The sequence below is a fragment of the Andrographis paniculata genome, unplaced genomic scaffold (genome assembly GCF_009805555.1).
Source record: "Andrographis paniculata isolate CXL003 unplaced genomic scaffold, ASM980555v1 Contig56END, whole genome shotgun sequence".
Taxonomy (NCBI): Eukaryota; Viridiplantae; Streptophyta; class Magnoliopsida; order Lamiales; family Acanthaceae; genus Andrographis; species Andrographis paniculata.
In genome coordinates this window covers 672,665-695,796 of record NW_026137591.1, presented here as the reverse complement: position 1 = coordinate 695,796, position 23,132 = coordinate 672,665, and the positions used below count along the sequence as shown (strand labels likewise).

General features: G+C 30.5%; 4 protein-coding genes across 6 annotated transcripts; 2 read left to right on the top strand and 2 right to left on the bottom strand.

Moving 5' to 3' along the window:
• Window positions 1-589: 589 nt before the first annotated feature.
• Window positions 590-4,858, bottom strand: LOC127256666 (calcium-binding protein CBP-like). Its single transcript, XM_051282787.1, has 5 exons — window positions 4,059-4,858; window positions 3,876-3,922; window positions 2,598-2,773; window positions 2,478-2,496; window positions 590-812 (listed from the first exon to the last, which is right to left on the bottom strand). The coding sequence occupies exons 1-5, from the start codon at window positions 4,447-4,449 to the stop codon at window positions 708-710; spliced, it is 738 nt and encodes a 245-aa protein (XP_051138744.1). The 5' UTR covers window positions 4,450-4,858; the 3' UTR covers window positions 590-707.
• Window positions 4,859-5,689: 831 nt separating this feature from the next.
• LOC127256665 (S-formylglutathione hydrolase) lies at window positions 5,690-10,429 on the bottom strand. Its single transcript, XM_051282786.1, has 7 exons — window positions 10,172-10,429; window positions 9,645-9,762; window positions 8,905-8,952; window positions 8,042-8,238; window positions 7,846-7,944; window positions 7,681-7,746; window positions 5,690-6,079 (listed from the first exon to the last, which is right to left on the bottom strand). Exons 1-7 carry the CDS (start codon window positions 10,322-10,324, stop codon window positions 5,888-5,890), a joined length of 873 nt encoding a protein of 290 aa, XP_051138743.1. The 5' UTR covers window positions 10,325-10,429; the 3' UTR covers window positions 5,690-5,887.
• A 3,447-nt stretch (window positions 10,430-13,876) lies between these two features.
• Window positions 13,877-16,586, top strand: LOC127256755 (uncharacterized). 2 transcript variants are annotated; one of them, XM_051282925.1, is made up of 5 exons: window positions 13,877-14,009; window positions 15,537-15,579; window positions 15,660-15,751; window positions 15,826-15,946; window positions 16,369-16,586. In XM_051282925.1, exons 1-4 carry the CDS (start codon window positions 13,941-13,943, stop codon window positions 15,931-15,933), a joined length of 312 nt encoding a protein of 103 aa, XP_051138882.1. In that variant the 5' UTR covers window positions 13,877-13,940; the 3' UTR covers window positions 15,934-15,946; window positions 16,369-16,586. The 2 variants fall into 2 exon arrangements, with proteins under 2 accessions (XP_051138882.1, XP_051138883.1); XM_051282926.1 differs by lacking the exon at window positions 13,877-14,009 and adding an exon at window positions 14,086-14,158.
• Window positions 16,587-19,447: 2,861 nt separating this feature from the next.
• Window positions 19,448-22,836, top strand: LOC127256754 (UDP-URONIC ACID TRANSPORTER 1-like). Of its 2 annotated transcripts, none has more exons than XM_051282923.1 (4): window positions 19,448-20,130; window positions 21,151-21,254; window positions 21,728-21,956; window positions 22,485-22,836. In XM_051282923.1, the coding sequence occupies exons 1-4, from the start codon at window positions 19,657-19,659 to the stop codon at window positions 22,629-22,631; spliced, it is 954 nt and encodes a 317-aa protein (XP_051138880.1). In that variant the 5' UTR covers window positions 19,448-19,656; the 3' UTR covers window positions 22,632-22,836. The 2 variants fall into 2 exon arrangements, with proteins under 2 accessions (XP_051138880.1, XP_051138881.1); XM_051282924.1 differs by having other exon boundaries at window positions 19,647-20,125.
• Window positions 22,837-23,132: the final 296 nt, after the last annotated feature.

Genomic DNA, 23,132 nt, shown 5'->3' with positions numbered 1-23,132 from the left:
AAATGTAAGGACATTTTATTACTTTAGCCAATGTATGTGGTACTTAATTCAACAAATTAAGTTTGTTTGTTTGGTTGTTGTCAAAATTGATTGGCAAAATTGTTCATAACTTTCTCGTGATTTCTGAACTCAGCGTAAATCTCTCATTTACTTTAAAAATTATATGATGTCGCTTTATACTTTAAAAAATGTTGCATGAAAACACTGTGGTTTCAAAACTTAGCATAAATTTCCACTTTACTTTTAAAAAATTGCATAACGTTCCCTTAATACTTTCAAAAATATATTGCACGAAACTCTCTGCCATGCAAAACATATAGATAGGAAATATCTTTTTATTTGAGTTTGAAATCTTGAAACAACAAACTTCAATGGACCAAAATATCTACAAATAATTTTTCCTTATTTGATCATTAACGACCCTACAATATTAATGAATATGCTAGTATTATTTTACAGCAACGTACCAAAATACAATTTTTCATCAACTATTCCTTTTTATAACATTCAACAATATTATTTTTAAATAAATTAAGCAAATTATTCAAATCCAAACCACCATAACACAAACCCCATTCAATAAACCAAATGAAGAAACAATTGCAAATGAAATAACAGCTGCAGGAAGATTACAATGAAAAAGTACATAAATTCAAGGAAGATTTTGCAAGAAACAAACTCAAGAAATAATACTAACGTTGGTTGTCCTAGGCAACAACAAATGGTAAAACTGTTAACATAAAAGTTTCGTAATTGAAGGTAGCCGATCCGGTGAAAGTCGTATCCTTCTCCTTGAATTTCTCCGTAAGTCCCTAAACAAACGCAGCCATAATCAGCGACATAGTTACACGCGTAAAAAAGGAATTGAATCTAGTCTTGACGATGAAAAACACATCAATGTAGTGTCGAACACAACGTTAATCTATTTTGACTAAAAAATTAAAAAAACAATTTCAATATCTGTCCGAACCATAATATAAATATGTTAAGTAGTTCCTCTGTCCGTTAAACTTATACTTATTTTCTTTTAAATATGTCCACAGCTGTTTCTTTCATACCAATTGTCTCGAGAATTTTGTAGCACATTAAGAAAAAAATGTATTATATTAATGAGTAGTTTGTCTATGATAGAAAAGTCTAAATACTCTCTCGAGTTTGGTGGCTTAAAATTTAAACATTAAGTGTGAGATAATATTTGCGTAAATAAAAGTAACGTTGAAGGTAAATTGACAATCGGATAGAAAAAAATGTAAACTATAAATGGAAATTGGCCATTTAGATTGGCAACTTATATAGAAAGTGAGACAATACATGTGGTATGAATAGGGGTGAGCATTCGGATTTTCGGTTCGGATTTTGCCAAATCCGAAATTTTTGAAAAAATCAATCCGAACCGAATCGAAATTCGAAAATCCGTAATTCGAACTAAAAAATCCGAACCAAACCGAAAAATCCGAAATTCTAAATATTTTTATTATTATTTTTTAAATTTTTAAATTTCTTTTATATTTATTTTATAATATTAAATATATATATAATATATATAAATCAAATATATTAAAATATAATTAATAAATTTGAGTTATTTATAATAAAATATTAAATATGTATAATAAAAATATATTAAAATGTTATATTTCGGATTTCGGATTGGTTCGGATTTTAAGTACACTGATCCGATCCGAAAATTCGAAATTTGTTAAAAATTCAATCCGATCCAATCCGAAAAATCCGAACCAAATTTTAAATTTCGGTTTGGTTCGATTTGGATTTTCGGATTTCAGATATTTTGCTCACCCCTAGGTATGGAGCAGGTATTGATTTTACTTTATTATTTTCTTCGTCTCACTTCAACTAAGTTCTTTGAAATTTTGTAGTATATTAAAAAATAATAATACTTTATTGATTGATAGAAGTGTGTAAGAGATTTTAACATTTTTGTCTTTTGACTTTAAAAATACACTACAAAAAAATAATATATTTGTAACGGAATTCCGTCCCTAAAGTTCACGTAGCTAACGTAATTCCGTTCCTAATTCCGTCTCTAATGTCATTAGTAACGGAAAAAGTAGATTTAGAGACAAAAATATTTTGTTACAAAAATAATTTTTTCTTGTAGTGATAAAGGTATTTTGGTATTAGTGTATGATTATTTTTATTTAAAAAAAATACTTTTAGGTGAGACGAAAAAAATTATAAAAAAAGTATTTTGAATTGGGACGGAAAGAGTTCGTAATAACAATTTTTTTCAATGATCATACAGACACTATCTATTAAACTCATTTCTTGATGAATTTTATTTTCCTATTGAAATATTTTTATTTATTTTTCTCTAATTTTCACGGACGGAAAGAGTATTATTTCTTGAATAATAAGAAATTTGTTTTAACATATGAAATAAACAATTCAACATTATCACAAGCGGATCGAGGATGAGAAAGGAAAATAAAGAACGAGAAAATTAATTTTATTTGTACCTTGACAGTGAGACAGCACCTGAACAAGGTAAAGCCAAGACAACAAATGTATGAGCAAAAGAAATTAAAAATATATGTAAGAATGAGAGTAGAAAAATGAATCGAAATTCGACAACTCACTCAATGAAATTGTCGTATTCGATGGCCTTGCTTACTCCACCATTTTTGTCGAACTTGGAGACGAGCAAATCCAAGACCAGTGGGGAGACAGAAAACCCTAAGCTAAGGAGTGCTTCCCTCAGTTCGACTGTGTCAATCTTCCCACTTCTGTCTTTGTCGAATCTCTCGAATATTGCCTAGATCAACAAAAACCCGATGACTATATATAAAAATTGAAAAATCAAAAAGATCACGGCTATGTTTAGTTTTGAATTCTTTTTTAAATTTATTTGCTATGCAACCTCGCGATTTCTTATTAAATTAAAACAAGCATCACATTCAAGTACTATTAACACAATACACGAATCATATTTTGAGGGAATTGCGGAAAAAAACAAAAAGAAAACAAAAAAATGAGATTGTGTTCTCTTTGCAATATTTGTATAAATTTATTGATATATGGAGTATGTAGAAATAATTTGACAATTATCTTTTATATTTTATATATAAAATAATGTTACGTCGGTAAATTATATTCCCTCCGCTTCAAAGAAAATTATGTAAATTTGGTTTGACTTGAAAACTAAAAAATAATAATATTCTAATGTTAAAGTGAGGCAGATAGAATATAACGTGGGAATCTTAAGTAAAGTTAATTTAGGAGTTATTAGTTAAAAAACATATGAGATAAGTAGAAAATATAGTGGCAAATTAATTATTATTTAATAAAATATGGATAATAAAATTGTGAGTTAGGAATAAGTAGAGTTGTTAAACGAGCCAAACTCAACTCGACTCGTTAACAACTCGACTCAGCTCATTTATGGTGATAAGCGAGCCGAGCTTGAGCTCGAAAATTATTTTTTTATAATTGAACCGAGCTCGAGCTTGGGTCACGAGTAGCTTAATTGAGCTCATTACTAATAATATATTTATATTATTTATATATTAATATAATATATATAATTTTTACTATCAAAATTTATATTTATTATTAAAATTTAAATATTTTATTATAAAAAATTATGAATAAATTAAATATATTTAATTTATATATTAAAAAATATATAGAATATGTATAAAATTCAAACCTAGATTGAATTTGAGCCTAACAAGCCGAGCTCGAGCTACTATTTTGGTTCGAAATCTTAACGAGCCGAGCCGAGCATATACTGTTAAAACGAGCTCGAACAACCAATAATACTCGACAAAATTAAAAGATATTTTAATATTAATATATATATATATATATTTTTGGACACCCAAAAACAACAAAATGTATAGTTTTGAATTACCTACCTTCCATGATTGAAGACAATAAAAGACCTGACTGAATTCCTTAGGACCTGCAGACATTAACACAAACACATTGTGGGCAACAATTAATCAATCTTATATAAACCTAATGTAATGTCATGTAATAATCCAACAAGAAGACATATAATTTGTTCTGTGTATATATATATATATATATGTACATACCGATCTTCCTGACATTGCTGTTCGTGAAAAGATACATTAGCAGATGAACTGTCCTGAGCCCAAAATTCTGGAAATACATCGACAGCGCCCGCTGCAGCTCCTTATCGTCGATGAATCCGCTGTTGTCTTGATCCGCCATTTGGAAGCTCGAAATCACGTTCGGATCGGTCCCCGGAGGGAACGCCGACGGAACCAGCGACGCAAAATTAGGGTTTCCGTACGCCGCCGGGGGGTAGCCGCCGGGAGTCGGGTTGGGGACGACGGGGGCGAACGGAGAAGATTGGGGGGGCGGAGGTTGGTGATAATTCGGCGGAGGCGCGGCGGGGAAGGGATATGCTTGCGGCGGCGGAGGGCCGCCGGGGAAGGGGTTCGCTGGAGGGTAAGACGACATCGTTTTAGGGTTTCTGAGTAGAGAATATTAGAAATTGGGAAGGGGTGGGGTGGGTTTTTATATTGATGGGGTTTGGGGGGTGTTTTTGTTATTTTGGGTTTGTATTTGAGCTGAATCGTCGCCGGCACGTCCGCGTGCGACAGCGAGATCGTCACGTGACTTTTTGGTACGAGTCAATGTTAAATGATTTTGACTTTTTTCTTAATTCCAAAAGTCAACGTGGTTTGGCATGGGAAAATAAAATGGTTCAAGTTGGCACTTTTATTTTCCATTTTGATGCTCACAATTTGGCAAGTTGTCGATATTCAATAAATTGAGATTTCAATGATAAGTTGGGTTTTTTAAGGATAGGGTCGCAAATTTAGATACATAATTTCACGATCATGAATTCACTCCTTACGACCGTAATTAATAAGTAATAATATGTTTATAATTATGTAATAATATATAAACTATATTTATTATTTATGATAACAAAATAATTTATTTGAGACGAAGAAAATAATAAAACGGAACAATAAATATAGAATAGATGAAATACTTTTTTTTAACATTATACTATTTCCGCTTCAATTCAATGTACCTATTTGTGTTTTTTTTGTCGGGGTTTAAACTCACACAACCAATCATAATTTATTAGTTAGTGAAAATTATAACATAATTTTGATATTTATACCTTTAAAAGTACAAAAGAAATAAATTATATTTTGTAAAACATAAAAATATATTAATATTTAGATATAACTACTTTCATTATAATAAAGTAGATACTTTTGAATAAAACAGACAAAAATAGTAAAAAATAATACATTGAATTAGGACGAAAAGAGTATATTTATACTTTACAAAATAAAATTTATATTGAATATACTATAAATTTATTTTTAATCAAATGAACTTTCAACCAAATAATATTTGATTACTCTGACAATAAAATTTAATTTCTAACCACAATCCCAACTACACCACATACACTAGTAGACTTTTGTTTTAACTTTTATATTTCCTAATTTAATATTTTAAAAATAATATAATTATTTAAGAAAATATTTTGTTAAAAACTAAATATTGACATACTAACTTTTAAATAAGAATGTGATACTGAATAATAAAAACTTATACTTATCAACTTAAATATACTTAACAAATATGAATTTATTTATTTAGTATTTTAGTTTGGTGTTTTTTTCTTCTTTTTTTTTTTTTTTTTTTTTTTTTTTTTTTTGATGAAAAACACAAATTGAAACTTATTCAAACAACATAAGGACCTCAATTATTCTCACAATAAAAGTGACCATCGAAAAGCAGATTTCGACTCAGCATATACCAACACCAACCAAACCCGATGCAACTAGAAATTCAGTACATGAAAGTATCAAAACATAGGGGACACAAATTCTAGGACATCATAGGATTATGAAACGTACCCGAATCTTACCTAGAGCGAGGTTTTGAGGTTCAGCGCTTTCGCATGATGGAGAATATGATCGTCTATGAAGGTTGCGATAAAATAGTAGGAGTGGTCGTATCCCGGCTGCATTCTAAGCAGTAAAGGAACAGTGGCATCCTTACAAGCATCCGCAAATTTGTGTGGTAGGAGCTGTTCTTTCAAGAACTTGTCTTCGGTTCCCTGCGTAAAATGGGATCATTACAAACATATTTGGAAATAAATATCGTCGCACAAGTGAGCCGAGTCGAATCTAACACTATAAGTTGGATATCACACTACTTCAACTAAATTCGGAGGATTTCTCCATTTTCAATAAAAATACACTATTTATTCTCATAAAACATTACATAAAAATATTATTTAAATGGCTAAGATGAAGTAAATGACCGTCTCACACAAAAGCTTAAGGTATTAGGGATACGCATCACTAATTTATTTATCTACAAACGGGAGTCGACCAACAAAATAAAAATTCAAATAAGAAACTCAAACATAAACATAAACCCCGACATTGAGCTCTACTTATAATTCAAGCCAAATTACTAAGCGAAGATATCATAGTACAGAACAATGTGGTTTAAGTTCAACAAATTTTGTAAATGGTTCGACAGATTTTTTATGTGATTCAATGGTTTTATTTTTTATTTCTTTTATTCAACATATAAATGTTCAACAAATTTAAAATATGATTCAATTCGTTTTCTTGTATGTTCGTCAGATTCACATTATAATTCAACAGGTTTTTGTTGTTCAATATCTAGCCTCCGTCTACTAACAATAGATACATTTTACTTTTAGGGCATCTTCAAACAATAGACGTGTTTCCTTGTTTAATATATATAGACCCTATAAAATTGATAACATATCCCATCACTCTGTGTGTTTCTTTTTGCCCAAACTTCCCAAATTTTGTACTCTGCATGTCCCGAAAAAATACACTTTTTCATCTCACAAAATATCACATCAAATATTATTTTAATATCAAACTCGAACTAAATTAAAAAACACACATCTTTGCATGCTTACACTCTATCTACTAAATATAAAATACTACTCTCTTCGTCCCAACTCAAAATACCATTTTTACTATTTTCGTATGTCTCACTCAAAAGTATCCATTTTCTATTTTTAAAAAAATAATTATACATTAATACCAAAATACTCTTCAATTTTTACTTCAATTACAAATTTACTATTACACGTACAATTACTTTATACATAAAATCAATGGGGCAGAAATCTCAACCTCTTACACACACCAATAAAATTCTATTCAATTGGGAGGGAGAGAGTATTATTCTTTAAACAACATGGAGTATAACATAGTTCACAAAATTACACCATGAGATGAACAATTTAACACCATACTAATGTTTTATGTTGTAAAGAATCATTATTTCTCCGTAGTTCAAAAGAATTGAAAATCGTTCAAATGCACAATTCTGAAAGAAATTGAGCACATAATCAACTCCCCTTTCCAAAAATAAACTATAAATATAATCAAGTAGGCTGAGAATACAAAGAGTTTAATATCTCTTTGGTCAAACCCAAGCTCAACTTTGATTGTTTCGGATGGACTCAATTTCTAACTCAAGTTGATTACAAGTGGCAAAATTCATTTGTAGCCCTATGTAGAACCTCCATTCGGTTCTCAATTATAGCATGAATATGAACAAGAAATGTTTCCTGAAGATAAAGGCACGAAATAGCTAACTAGAGTTCAATGCCAAGTAATGTTTCAAGGATGTAATCTATGATAGTCAATAAATCAGGTGTTGTACCTGATCGATTAGGATAGTTCCAGAAACCTTGTTGCATTTTGATGCAAGAACAGTGGCATCATATTCCTGCGAATTTACAAATAATGTGTAGTAGATACGTTCAACAAAACACTTTCGAATAGTGGATATGAAATCATTTTTAGCCGGCAAATATAAAAATCATACCTCCCACGAGGCTTTATCCTCACCCAAGTAGTTTGAGAAAGCTTTCTGGCCCCATGGGCAATTTATAGGATTGAGGATAGGTGCAAAGGCAGATACCGACTGCATAATATGCAATTGGAAATCAGAACACAATCTGGCGATGGAAGAATGAAAATGCATTAAGAAAGGGGAATTTTATACTTCTAGTCTCGACTACCTTGTATTTGTCTAAGTTTTTGAGGTAAATTGTCAGTGCTCCGTGTCCGCCCATTGAATGCCCAGATAACGAAGCCTGAGAAATGTCAAGCTGTGGAAAGTTTGCCTGAATAAGTGCCGGCAGTTCCTTCACAACGTAGTCATACATCTGCCAGTTCTTCCACTTATCTTGTGTTGCATTGAGATAAAATCCAGCACCTATCATATGATACCGAACAAAGAAAACTTACGCATATCATGTCCGCTCGGAAGATTGTAATAGTGTAAAGAGGCAGATGAAAGGCTGGCACCAGATTTAGGCATGATTTGCAGGAACTTCTATGTTTTTCACATTAGTCAAAATTGAAATGACTAAAAAGAAAATAGTGCGGATATATGTTAATATATTAGTTAAAATATATAATTTCACTAACGGTTATAATGTATAGACATATACATATAATATATTAGAACCAAAAAAAAATGGAAGAAGCTGCTACAAGAACTCCAAGAATCATTCAAATTTGGGAATTCGTAAGCACCTTCAGCTCACCAAAATGCATAGTTCTTTGTTCAAACAATGCCTTATTGCTAAAGCAAATTTCACTAAAAGGTTTATCATAATCGTGGAAAGGTAAAACCAGATATTTTATAGATGTAGATTTTCTAACTGCAGAATCGAATAACACGCATTCTATGATTCCATCAAACCAAAACTGGAATCTTACACATTTAGATCACAAGTCATATGACTCATATATATATATATATATATATATACACATGTGTGTGTGTATGTGTGAGTGTGTATGTGTGTACGTTATTTTTTATAGAATGTGTGACGGAAACAGAGCAATTACAACAAAAGGATTTTCTAAGGCATACCTACACCAAAATCCCAGCTGTCTGACTCTCCTTCAACATTCAACCCTCCTGAAATAAAAGTCCGATTAATTGCTATGACAAACACAAAAACCTACGTATAAAAAAGCTATATTTGATTATGTTATGGTAACACATATAATCAAGACAAATAATGCCATAAAACAGCCTTCTCACTCACAACCATTTCGATGTTGCAAGGAGGTGGCCGTTAATCACCGAAGAAACCACCCTCAATTGAGTGATCGATTCCACATAAAAACCAGGAAGAAACTACATTCTTAACAGATTCAATCAACAAAACAAAACGTCAGTTGGATTAATTAACCATAATTCTCTAACAAAATACAAAAGACATGCCAAAATTTATTTTTTTTTTAAAAAAAAAAGAACCATTGCACACCTCAAACACATAGAAGTTTCAAATCAATACGAGCAAAATACATTTTTAGTAAGGAAAACTATCAACCAAGATACATTTCCATTACAACTAATCCAATTAAACATTTTTACAGATCTAATCGAGACAAAACAAACACATCTCCATTGCAATTGATCCAATTATACATTATTACAATTGTTCCAATTATATCGACCCCAAACAAACACATTTCCATTACAATTGATACAATTATACATAATAACATATAACACTTCCATTACAATTGATCTATATATATGCACCTACATATATCGATCCAAAACAAACACATTTCCATTTCAATTGATCCAATTATACTCACTTGGGGAAGTATCCGGAACAATGAGTGCAATACCCTCCCTGGAAGCAGCACGTTGTGCACCTGATTTAGTTATAAAATTCTCATCTGTGCAAGTGAGTCCAGACAACCAATAAAGTACCTAACAAGAACACAAAATTGATGAAAACCATAAATTAAGATTGAACACCTAAAATCCCCAATTTCTACATAAACCTCAACCAAACATTCAAGAAATTGAAAACAATAACAGCAACAACTGAATAAATAAATTAAACACAGATACAGCAACAGCGAGCATCCAGAAACCAACATTTCTAAAATCGATTTCTCCGCAGAATTTACGATTGAAAACAACAATAGCAGCAACTGAATAAGCAAAATACACACACATACATCAACAGTGAGCATCCAACAATCAACATTTCTAAAATCGATTTCTCAGCAGAATTTACGATCAATCAAAATTCCACAACAATTTGAGAACAAACCACAAAAAAAAATTGAATTCGAAAAATCCGGCATTATTGCAAATTAGGGTTAGGGTTTACGGGGAATTTGTGGGAAGGGGAAGGAGCGGGAGGGAAGTAGATGTGGAAGTTCATGGAGCAGCCGAGAACGGTGCTGAAATGGTTGAATCGCTTGTTGTATCCATCGAACATCTTCGTGCTGCTGATTTCGGTGGGCTTGGCGGTGGCCTCCATTGGTATCCTTGGTCAGTTTTTCTCACTACAACACTTCTACTTCTGCGACTGTATGAGAAAGGATGAGATGAACAGACAGACAATGGGAAATGTGCTAACAAAATAGGCCATGGCAATAATTGGAAGGTTTGTCATAATATCTACAATAATATCGACTGTTTTTTTTTTTTTTTTTTCTTTTTTTTTATAATTTAAAATAAAATATTAATATTTTTTTAATTTTTTTAATTTAAATACATGACATTACTATTGACACAGTATATTATTTATATTAATTAAGTTGAATTATGTACTAAATTCAGTATTTCAATACAGTTGAATCAAATCCTAATTATTTATTTTAATATAATTTAATTTAATTAAAATAGTTAAATATTGATTATAGACAAAGATTAATTCAGCATCTGGCTAAATTAATATTTGCCTCACCACATCAAGAGCATATATTTTTAGAGGCATGGCTATGCATAATAAAAATAAGTATTGTTTTTATATTTTATGTATATTTATTTTGAAAAATTCGTACCAATTTTTTCAAATAAGCACCTTTAACCCGTTTTCGCAATTGTATTTAATATTTAAAATATTTTTATATTTGTACAGTTTACTCTAAAATTATGATTGTATTTGCATTATAAGAAACTAATAGATGTATTTTTGAATAATTAACATTCAAATATTAATACAAAAAAGCTACTGTATACTTTGTGACTGAATTGAGGTAATATTTTATTAATAAATAAATAAATTTTAATTTGAAATTACAAAATAACAAACTTCATTTGCCTAATTATTTGCTCTATTTACATAAATATTGTTGAAATGTTTTACAATAATAGATTAATTAGGTTTTTATTTGAGATTTAAACTATCATTAGTTGGTTATATTATTATTAATAAAATATCAAACTAAATAATTTTTAAATAAAATTTTGGTTTCAAATCAAAATCACAGTAGTAATTTTTTTAATATATATTTTAAAAATTTTTAATGAAAATCACATCAAATATTGCAGGTAGAAAAATTACAATTGATCTCGTTGATGTCAAAATCATTTAATTTTAGTTTTATTGAAAAAAAAATCATCAATTTCATAATCTTTAATTACTTTTGATTATGCCGATAGTGAAAATTGTGACATGGTATCTATCAGGACCAAAGGTCATTTGTCTGAGACTCGGTAATCTCTGCATGACCTCTCACACTATGAGACAAAGGTCATTTGTTTGAGGCTCAGTAATCTCTGCATGACCTCACTCTGAGACAAAGGTCATTTGTTTGAGGCTCAGTAATTTCTGCATCACCTCTCACACTCTGAGACAAAGGCCATTTGTTTTAGGCTCAGTACTCTCTGCATAACCTCTCAGACTTTGAGACTCGAAATTTTGTCAGTACCGTATACTCAATAATTGATCTCTCACACTTTGAACTCTAGATTGGTCATTAACTTATACTCAATAATCTCGACATGATCTCTCACACTTTGAATTCAAGATTTTGTCATTATCTTATACTCAATAATCTCGTCATGATCTTTCACACCCTGAGACTCAGTATTTTGTCATTATCTTATACAGAAAACTCAATAAATTAGTTGCACAAAAATCCTCAAAGAAACCAGACAAGTCACTTTAGGAATCAAATAAATAAACGGTGCTCCAAACATGTATGAAATATGACACACTGTGAGACTCAGTATTTTGTCACTATCTTATACAGAAAACTTAATAAATTAATTGGACAAAAATCCTAAAGAAACCAGACAAGTCACCTTAGGAATCAAATAAATAAACGGTGCTCCAAACCTGTATGGAATTTGACACATTCTGAAACTCAGGATTTTGTCACTATCTTATACAAATAACTCAATAAATTAATTGGACAAAAATCCTCAAAGAAACCAGCAAATCACCTTATAAATCAAATAAATAAACGGTGCTCCAAACCTGTATGGAATTTGACACATTCTGAAACTCAGGATTTTGTCACTATCTTATACAAATAACTCAATAAATTAATTGGACAAAAATCCTCAAAGAAACCAGCAAGTCACCTTATAAATCAAATAAATAAACGGTGCTCCAAACCTGTATGAAATTTGACACACTGTGAGACTCAGTATTTTGTCACTATCTTATACAGAAAACTTAATAAATTAATTGGACAAAAATCCTAAAGAAACCAGACAAGTCACCTTAGGAATCAAATAAATAAACGGTGCTTCAAACCTGTATGGAATTTGACACATTCTGAAACCCAGGATTTTGTCACTATCTTATACAAATAACTCAATAAATTAATTGGACAAAAATCCTCAAAGAAACCAGCAAGTCACCTTATAAATCAAATAAATAAACGGTGCTCCAAACCTGTATGAAATTTGACACAATGTGAGACTCAGGATTTTGTCACTATCTTATACAGAAAACTCAATATATTAATTGGACAAAATCCTCAAAGAAACCAAACAAGTCACCTTGTAATCAAATAAATAAATGGTGCTTCAAACTTGTATGGAATTTGTCACACTTCGAGACTCGGATTTTGTCACTATCTTATACAGACAGCTCAACAAAGTAATTGGACAAAAATCTTCAAAGAAATCATACAAGTTAGGAATCAAATAGATAAATGGTGCTCCAAACCTGTATAGAATTTATCACACTGAGACTCAAAATTTTGTCACTATCTTGTACAAACAGCTCAACAAAGTAATTGGACAAAAATTCTCAAAAAAAATAGACAAACCACCTTAGGAATCAAATAAAGAAACGGTGCTCCAAACCTGTATGGAATTTGTCACTATTTTATACAGACAGCTCAACAAAGTAATTGGACAAAAATCTTTAAAAAAATCAGACAAGTCATCTTAAGAATCAAACAAATAAACGGTGCTCCAAACCTGGAATTTGAAGATGCCATTGAAACATGTTCACAAACTCAACAACTCCAACCTTCAAATAATTGTGATACAATCATTCCTTCAATTTTCTAGAAATTCTGTTCATCTGCGACGTCGACACTCTCTTACTTTTTGAAAATGAGCTTTCATGCTACTTAGCCTGTTTCATTTTTCTCCTTTCAGTCCACATGTAATATTTTATATTAAATCATTAATTTTTATGATAGAATAAAATATAGTATATTATAGTTTTTAATAATATTTATGAAGAGTAATCTATTACAAGGAAAAAAAAAACAATAAGTGAACAAATTATAATTCTATATTTTTTTATCTATAAAAATATTTATCTTCTTTAACAAAAGTATTATAGTAGTATTGAATTACAATTTAAATATAAAATATAAATACAAATTGTTCTATATATTTTATGTGTGATTTAGTCATTTTAATTTATTTTTTATTTCATATATAAACATTGAATGTATTTATCACATATATAATTTAAACTACAGAAACACGACTTTGAGATTGCACACGAGTTTTGATTGCTCTGTAGGGGTAAATTTGTAAAAGCAAGTATCAACCGAGGATGGCGCAAAAGCGCGTTTTAAACTTACAAAAGTCCAATTTACAGAAACACGACTTTGAGTTTGCACACGAGTTTTGAATGGTCTGTCGTCGTCTGCTGCGCACTGAGGAAGAAAGCAACAATGGCGGCGGAATCGAACAATCTAGAAGAGGTTTTGGAGCCGTTTTACCGAAGAGCTTCGGAAGCAGAGGTGCGTGCTAAATGATAGAGATGATAAGAATTCTTAACATTTGTTTTTGTTCCTATTTTCGTGGTATGTTTCTCTTTGACTGAGTGCTGATTTTGATGTATATGTACGATCGTTGCCTGCGTTTTGAGGTGTTTTTCTTCACTGTGTTGGTACGCGGTGTGATTTTGATTCTTGTATAAGTGAAGTTTCGGATTTCAATCTGAGTAATACAATCCCTAGATAAAATTAGTCTGTGCTGTGATGAAGTAATTATAGGTTGATTAGCGTTTTCATATTGTGAAAGGAATGAATTTGTAACTGTCCTTGTAGAGTAGTTCGATTGCCATTGAAATAGAGTTATTAAAGCCATGAAGCTTTGTTAAACATTTGTATGTAATTTACATTAGAGCATTTTTCAGATTGCGATAATCTTCAATTCAATGCAGATGCAGTAATTGATACTAAATTTTTTTGGGGAAGATGATATTTGTAAGTACACCTACTGATTAGTGAATTGAATTTTTAGATTATACTATAAGACCATAGTTTAAATTCTTAAATTGTGGTACAAGACTTATGAAAATTATGGAATTTTAAAGTGAACTTGAGAAGGTGATTGTTGCTTTGATCGGGTGCAGATTTATTTGATCAAATACAAGCATGTTATTTATTGTCTAGTAGCAAAATTAGACAATAAATAACATACAGTATGGTGCTAGTAGACAAGATAGTTCAACTGCATATATTTAATTTGTTGTAGATAAAAAGATCGTAATTAAACATTAGGTTGAGCCGGTATACACCAGTCGTATTGTCCCTTATGCCAGCGATGAACTATGGGCCGTAACTGGTGGAGTCATGCCTCCGTCGCTGTTCTTTTAAAGAAATTAAAATGCTCAAAACAACCCTACACTCTATAGACATTAATATATGATAACAACAGAGGATTTTGGTTCTGTTAAGTTGGCCTTTTGGGATCGGAATAATGATTAACAGGACAGTTGGGAGCATTCGAGTTTTATGGTCAGAGGTTAAATTTTGAATTTATGAAAGATGAACAACTGCGAAATCAGTTGCCAAAGATGGTTTTATTGATCATAGTTTTCGGGAGTTTATATTGAGCCTGGATTGACTCGACTCCAACTTTTGACATCTGAGTTTTGCTAGGCCAGCGAGGCAGTGATAACGGAATATAACTGTTGGCATAAACGTTAAAGAACTTTCAAATCTGACTGTTTTGTTCCGTGATCTGCTAAGGCTCCTTTTCTGTCTTGTAAAATGTTTCCTGGCATGAAGTTATCCCAATTTGTAAGCTACTTGAAATTGTGTAGCAGAGCTGTTAGGTTATATTACCATTTAGAGCCTGTGTGAATCATTAAACATGATTTAGATTAAATCGAGAATGTAGTTTGTTCTGGTGAATATCTGTGTTATATGGTTATTCTTCGGCATTCAGTTTTATCATCAATGTATATAGTTAAGTGGCGTCAATTATGTGTACGAGAACATTCTGCTTTGTTTTAACCATTTGTTTCATTTGGTGTGAAGGATCGCTTGGCGAGGCTCGAAGCTTCTTTGTCAAGAAACAAAGGTCTGTCCGAGCTGCCATTGTTCTTGAAATCATGGACCAAAAATGTCATATTTCTTACACCCTCTGTAATTTTATTTCAGATTCTGGGAATGAGAAGCAACAAAAACTGATTGGCGAACTCCAGTCAAAGCTAGAAAATACAAAAGCCGAACAAGTTGTTGAAAGAGAAAAGGTATCCTTTCTAACCATCTATCTAATCATCAAAAATATAGTATCCGAAACAAAAAATGGAGCCTCCTTTTCTAGATGAAGAAAGCTATGATGGAAGTGCAACGCCTTACTTCTGAAAATGCAAAGCTTCAATACCGAATACTCCATCTTGCTCGAGCATTAAAGGAGGCTGATCACAGATAATCCGCTAATTAAGGTATCATACTCACCGCCCGCTCTTGCAAATTTCTTAGGGTGTGTTTGTTTGTGGATTTTAGTTTTTAGGTTTGGATTTTTAAATAGTAAAAAGTTGAATTTGAATAGTTGTTTGACTTGATATAAATAGAAATTGATGTGATATTTTGAATATAAAATAAATTTATAGTATAATATAAAAAAAGAAAAGTAATTGTTTGATGTGATATTTTTGGAGGGAAAAAAGAATCTAAATAGTAAAAAGCTTCGGTAAACCTTAGAAATTTTGAAAAACTAATCCCTTCGCTTACGCTTATTTATCTGAATCGTAAAAATCTTATACGGACTCATATATATATATATATACATGTAAGAAAGACATGGATTATGCCTCTGTTGTTTACACTAGACGATAAATAGCTACACTCTGTCTGGTTATTGCAGTCGTTTCATCGACAATTACACTTAAATATCTCCCGTTCGATGCTATGACCCGAGCTTGATTTCGGGCGATCAGACTGCTCATTCTTGCAGGCTTCTTACCTTCTCCTGGTATGGAATTTCTTAGCAAACTTATTCAAATTATCCATTGTTTATCTGTGAATTTCATACATAGCATTGTCCCATTTTCACATGCTTCTAATTTATGCTCTTTTGATTCATTCTTCAGTGTGTTTTTTTTTTTTGGTGTGATTTTCACTCTGTTCTATTAGCAGTATTTTTCAATTGCTATTCACAAAAGTCAAAAAAAGTGAAAAATAAAAAATTTCAAATACTCATTAAAAAAAAGTTAAATATTCAATTTAAAATAATAATTTTTTTTTTACTTTTGACACAATTTCGTATATCATACATTAAAAAATCATTGCTGCTGCATAAAAAAGAGTCTTTTTTATTATTATTTATATATATATATATATATATTTTAGCTACACTCTTAGTATTTGTTTAGGTTCTTTAGACAGATGTTTTGTATGTTTTTGGAAAAACAATTTCGCAGTAGGAAAGATTGGATATCTGACGGGAGAAGAAATATATATTGGATGTATTATATATATTTATTTATTTTATTTATAATAAATAATTTTATTATTTATATTTTAAGCAATAATAATTAATTTGTTATTATTTTTTCTACTTATCCATAATCTTTTTACCAAATTTTTAATAATTTTTTTGATTATATCTCTAATTTATTTTTTACCTATCCAATTTTAATATTAAAATATTACTTATTATTTTTTAATCTCTGTATTCAAGCAAACTTATATAAAGTGTGCCAGACAGAGGGTGTATATGTTTGTGTTTGAATTTGAAGTATTTAACTAAAATACGATTTAAATTGTAAGATAATTTTTATTAAAACCATACAGTTTAAATGAAATTATTTATTTAAAATACAAACCAAACAAATCATATTTGGTTTTGATTGGATTTAATTGATTTAAATTTAAGTTTATTCACTCTCGGATGATTGTGTCTTTTACATTAACTATGACAAATCTGTATTTTTTAATTGATATGATAGAATTAAATATATATGTTTATTGCATAAAGTAGATTATCCCTATGACATTTGTCGTTTCTTGATATTATCATAATCTTAAATTAATACCGTAGGGTTTCATTCTAGGGTAGTCTTGTTTGGGTGTGTGTGTTCTTTTTTCAATATTTTGATTTATTTGAAAATTTAAAAATAAAAATAAAATATCTTTTGATATGGTTATAAATTTAAAATAAATGACATATTTTAAATAAAAATAAATTTTATATATAATATTTTTTCTATTCTTCTAAGAGATATTAGCACATGGAGCATTAGCATTAAGAGTATTTTTATTACAATAATAAAATATATTCGGTTGGATTACTATCCTTATTAATTTTTCTAAAAAACACAAATTTTACAAATTGAGATAGCTAATGCTATGTGAATAATAGTGTGTGTTATATGTATGTTCTATAAAAGAATATCATATTTTATTATGTCTTTTTTTTTTTTATTTTATGTAACGAGAATATGTTACATGTCTTTAAAAGAAATATATTGTATTATATTAATATAAAGAATATATTCTTTATAAAAATATAGTGTGTTTTTTTTTAAAATTATATAATGTGTTATTCGATGCAATGCTAAATTTACATTCAATATAAATGCCATATAAATTTATGGTAAAATATATACAATTGTTAATATCGAAGAAATATATATTAAAGGAAATAGTACCATTATAGTAGTTTGAATAAGGCAAACGCAACATACAATAAAGGACAAATTAAGCACTTATGGTTGCTTAAAAAACAATTTATATTCATTAGTAAGTATTTGGTTAATATAATAATATTTAGTGTTAACAATTATTCCATCGTTCAATTTTTATTATCCTAAAGTATATTTGTACGATTTTTTAGGTGATTGTCTTTTGTTATGAATTGATAAATTTGTCCTTGATGGTATATGGAATGAAAGGTAAAAATATAAAATTTGTATTTAAAAAGAGAAATAAGATAATAGTTATTGGACGTCTCAAATAGGAAAGTAGGACGTTAGTTTGTGGACGAAGAGAGTATTATATAGTTAGTTTATGTAAGTTCCGAAGATACATACGTAGTAATATTTTTTTTTAGCAAATACTCCTTTATTCAATTTTTCACTATTTAATTTTTTTTTAATTTTTGAAAAAATATTTTGATAAAATATCACATTTGGTATTATATTAATAAAAAGAACAAACTTTTAAATTCAATTCAAATTCAAAATAAACAAACTTTTATAAATTTTCACTATTTATTTTTTTTCTTCGAAAATAGTCAAAATACTTGTGTTCACCAAATATGGGTGTGTGTTTTTGTAAAAAAAAATACATAAAACAAAAAACAAAATATATTTTTCTCAAATATTAATATATTATAAATATTTATTATTTTTATATTGTCTATACATTTTTTTACTTTAAATAAAAAATTTATATTTTTTCAAATAATTTTACAAAACAAACAAGCCCATTGCTTTTACACAATCTCTAAATAATATTAAAAATACAGGTTGTGTTTGCTCGTGGAATTTTATTTTCAATTTTACTATTTTAATATTTTTTTTTAAAAAAAAATTTAATCAAATACTTATGTTTTACTTATTATATTGCTTTCAAATTAAATTTTATTTTCAAAATACATTCATCTATATATATATATATATATTAAATTAAACAATTATTTCAATTCAAAATTCTAATCAAATCTAAAACTAAAATTTTACAAGTAAAATTAAAATTCATATTTTAAAATAAAAATACATTCATTTTAAAAATACAAATTAAATACGCTCATATCTTTTATTTTTAAAATTAAATTAAAAATTAATTTTACCTTTAGGGTGTGTTTGTTTGGGAATTTGGATTTTGAGTTAGAATTTGAATAATAAATATTTTGAATTTGAATAGTTGTATAAAATTAATTTTTAATATAATATAAAAATAAAAAATAAATATTTAATTTGATATTTAAAAAAAAATAAATAAATAAATAATGCCCATACAATTTTTATTATTAGTAATAAAATCCCAAAACAAATACACACGCCTTTAACCGATTGAGCAGATTACATTACAATAATAAAAAAAAACAAAACAAACACAGCCTACAGGACCTCGAAGAAATCCCCAAATCCCAAAAAAAACAACAAAACCGAATCATTAATTAAAATCCCAAATTCGAAATCCAACAAGAATGGTTTCTTCTTCTGCTTCGAGCTCATCATCGTCATCATCGTCGTCGTCTTTGCTGATCGGAGGCTTAATCGTGCTCTGGTACGCCTCCAACATCGGCGTTCTTCTGCTCAACAAGTTCCTCCTCTCCAACTATGGCTTCGCCTTCCCAATCTTCCTCACAATGTGTCACATGTCCGCCTGCGCTCTCCTCAGCTACATCTCCATCGTCTTCCTCAAAATCACACCCTTCCAGAGCCTCAAATCGCGCCACCAGTTCCTCCGCATCGCCACGCTCAGCATTGTCTTCTGCGCCTCCGTCGTCGGCGGCAACATCTCCCTCCGATACCTCCCCGTCTCCTTCAACCAGGCCGTCGGCGCCACCACGCCTTTCTTCACCGCTCTCTTCGCCTTCCTCGTCACTCAGAAGCGAGAAGCTTGGATCACCTATGGCTGCCTCGTCCCCGTCGTTGCCGGCGTTGTTATCGCCAGTGGGGTACCTAACTACCTATTTATTTATTTTAAAAATTAATAATAATTTGTGTTTTTGAAGTTTTGTGGTGGATAGATTTGATCTTTGATGTGAATTTTTGGTGGAATTTAGAATCAATTTTGTAGAAGATCTGTTCTTCGATTGATTTGTGATTTTTAGGGATTTAGGGATTCTAATATGATGTTTTGTTGATGGCATTTTGAGCTCATTGTGAATTTTGGGGGAATTTTGGATTAATTTTAGGGTAGATCTGTTCTTCGATCAATTCATTGATTGATTTGTGATTTTTAGCATTTGGGGATTGATTTCTATTTTGATGTTTTGTTGGTGAGACTTCTGATCTTGAGATCCTTTTAGATTGTTTGGTGAATTTTTGTCTCATTTGTTGTTCATTAGCATAGCATAGGTTGCTGATTGATCGGTATATTGGTTGCGTTCTTCGATTCAATTTCAGTTTCCGTTGTTGATTTACTACTGATCGGATTGCTCGATGGATTTATGCATGTAAGAGTGGTTTCATTTGCAAATTTAAGTTTTTTTTACTTCGGTTTTGAGCTTGTTCGGTGATGAAGATCTGATCTTGAGATCCTTTTCAAATTTTCGATGAATTTTAATCTCATTTGTTGTTCATTAGCATGGCATTGGTTGCTGATTGATCTGTATATTGGTGCCATTATTTGATTCGATTTCATTCGCTGTTTTTGGCTTACTATAGATCGAATTGATCGATGGATGTATGTAAGAATGGTTTCTCTTGCAAATTCGAGTGTTCTTTTTCGCTTTAATTGTGATGAATTTCAGCGCAATATTCACTTATTGAGCGATCCGGACTGAGTTAAACTTAGTTTATATGATAGCAAGATTTGTTAAATTTGTAGTGTGCGACAATGGGGCAATGTGCTGATGTTTTTCTTCGTATTTGTGCTAACGGCGCTTCCTGCGACTATTGTTTGTCTGTTTGTTTGTCTCTCGAGAAATTCACTGCTTGGTGACTTATCGTTTCTTGAATTACGGTGATTGCAGGGTGAGCCGAGCTTCCATTTATACGGTTTTATCATGTGTATAAGCGCGACTGCTGCCAGAGCTTTCAAATCGGTGCTTCAAGGTGTCCTCCTTTCTAATGAAGGGTAAGCAATCTCTCTCTCTCTCTCTCTCTATATATATATATATATATAGTACAATAGATGAGTGAATTGACAATTTTATCATGTGGGGACGAGAATAGTTAAAATAAGTTGATGACGGGACATAATTACTAAAAAAGAAAACAGATAGACTGATTTTAGACCGATCAAAATGACAATAGATAAACAGAGGGAGTATATGAATGGTGCACGTGCACACACACATGTATATATATATATGTTCATGTATATTGTTCGACAAGTTAAATGGGAGCCTCGTGAAGAAGGAAGAAAATGTTGTATTGTATTGTCGTATATTTAGTTACATTTATTTCTTTCATTCTATTTATCTATACGCGGAGAAGGAAGAAAATGTTTTAGCTCATTTATGAACCCCGGTTTTCTCGATCTTTCCAAGTCAAGCAAGTGAAAGATATTTATGTCCGGTTAACTTAATCGTATTCTTGTGATTGTAGGGAAAAATTGAACTCGATGAATTTGTTGCTTTACATGGCCCCGATAGCCGTCTTGGTTTTGCTTCCGATCGCACTTGTGATGGAACCGCAAGCAATAGACATGGTTCTTTCGCTAGGGACCGACCAAAAGCTCATGTGGATTCTTCTTCTTCTTAATTCGACGATGGCTTACGGCGCCAACTTGTGCAATTTCTTGGTTACGAAGCACACTAGCGCTCTCACTCTCCAGGTCACCTCTCTCTCTCTCTACACGCTCTGTTTTCATTTTTTTTTTTGTCGAAATAGAATACATGAACTATGTGTAGAGTGAGAATCGAACCCCTTAATCTAACGATAGGCTTGAACATGAAAGAAAGATAATTAAGGCTTGGACCCAACTCTAGCCCGGCTTGATTTTTCGATATAGTATTATTATTTTGTTAAAATGAATCGAAAGGACTATTAGTTAATCTTAACATCACCCTAAGAATCGTCGTTTATTGTTACTATTTCCTTCATCGAACTAAAATTCACATTGAAAGTGTGTTTGTTTTGTATTTTTAGTTTTAGGTGTTTTTTTATGGGAAGTACAGAGAAAAATATATATCCATTGAGTTATATTAGATATTTTGTCTAAATATTGTATTTTTTTATAATATTAATTGGGAAGCATGTCGAAATTTTTTTATAGAACACACTCGGATTACAAAATCACTTTCGAGTCGAGTGCAATCCATCCCTAATCTAATCCAATTTCTCGGATATTTTGTCTAAATAGGTACTCGGCAATGCTAAAGGCGCAGTGGCTGTGGTTATATCGATTCTAATATTCAGAAACCCGGTGACCTTCATCGGTATTGCCGGCTACACAATGACCGTATTGGGAGTCGTCGCTTACGGTGAATCCAAGAGGCGATACACCTGAGCCGAACTCGAACTTAAAATCGTATATTCTTTTTTTTTTTTGGAAGAAATCGAGATCGGATCAAGAGAGATCGATTTAACACGAAAAAGGTTCGATTTCGATTTGACGGGAATTTAATTCTTGGATATTAATTAATGTATGAATGATCTTTCCATACATCCCATACATCTATTCGTATGCAATTGAAAGACAAGAATGGATTCAAGTATAGGAGAGTTGAGGGTGCTTTTGTTCGGGGGATTGGATTAGATTTTTACTATTCATTCCATTTTTTTCCCCCAAAAAACATTAAATCAAACACTTATTTTTTATTTTTTATATTATACTTAAAAATTAATTTTACATATCAACACCTATTTATATCACATCATACAATTATTCAAATTCAAAATTTTTACTATTCAAATCCCAATTTAAAATTCAAACTCCCAAACAAACACACCCCAAACACTTCCCACTATATAAATTGTTCGTATTTCTATTTCTATTTATATTTTTTGC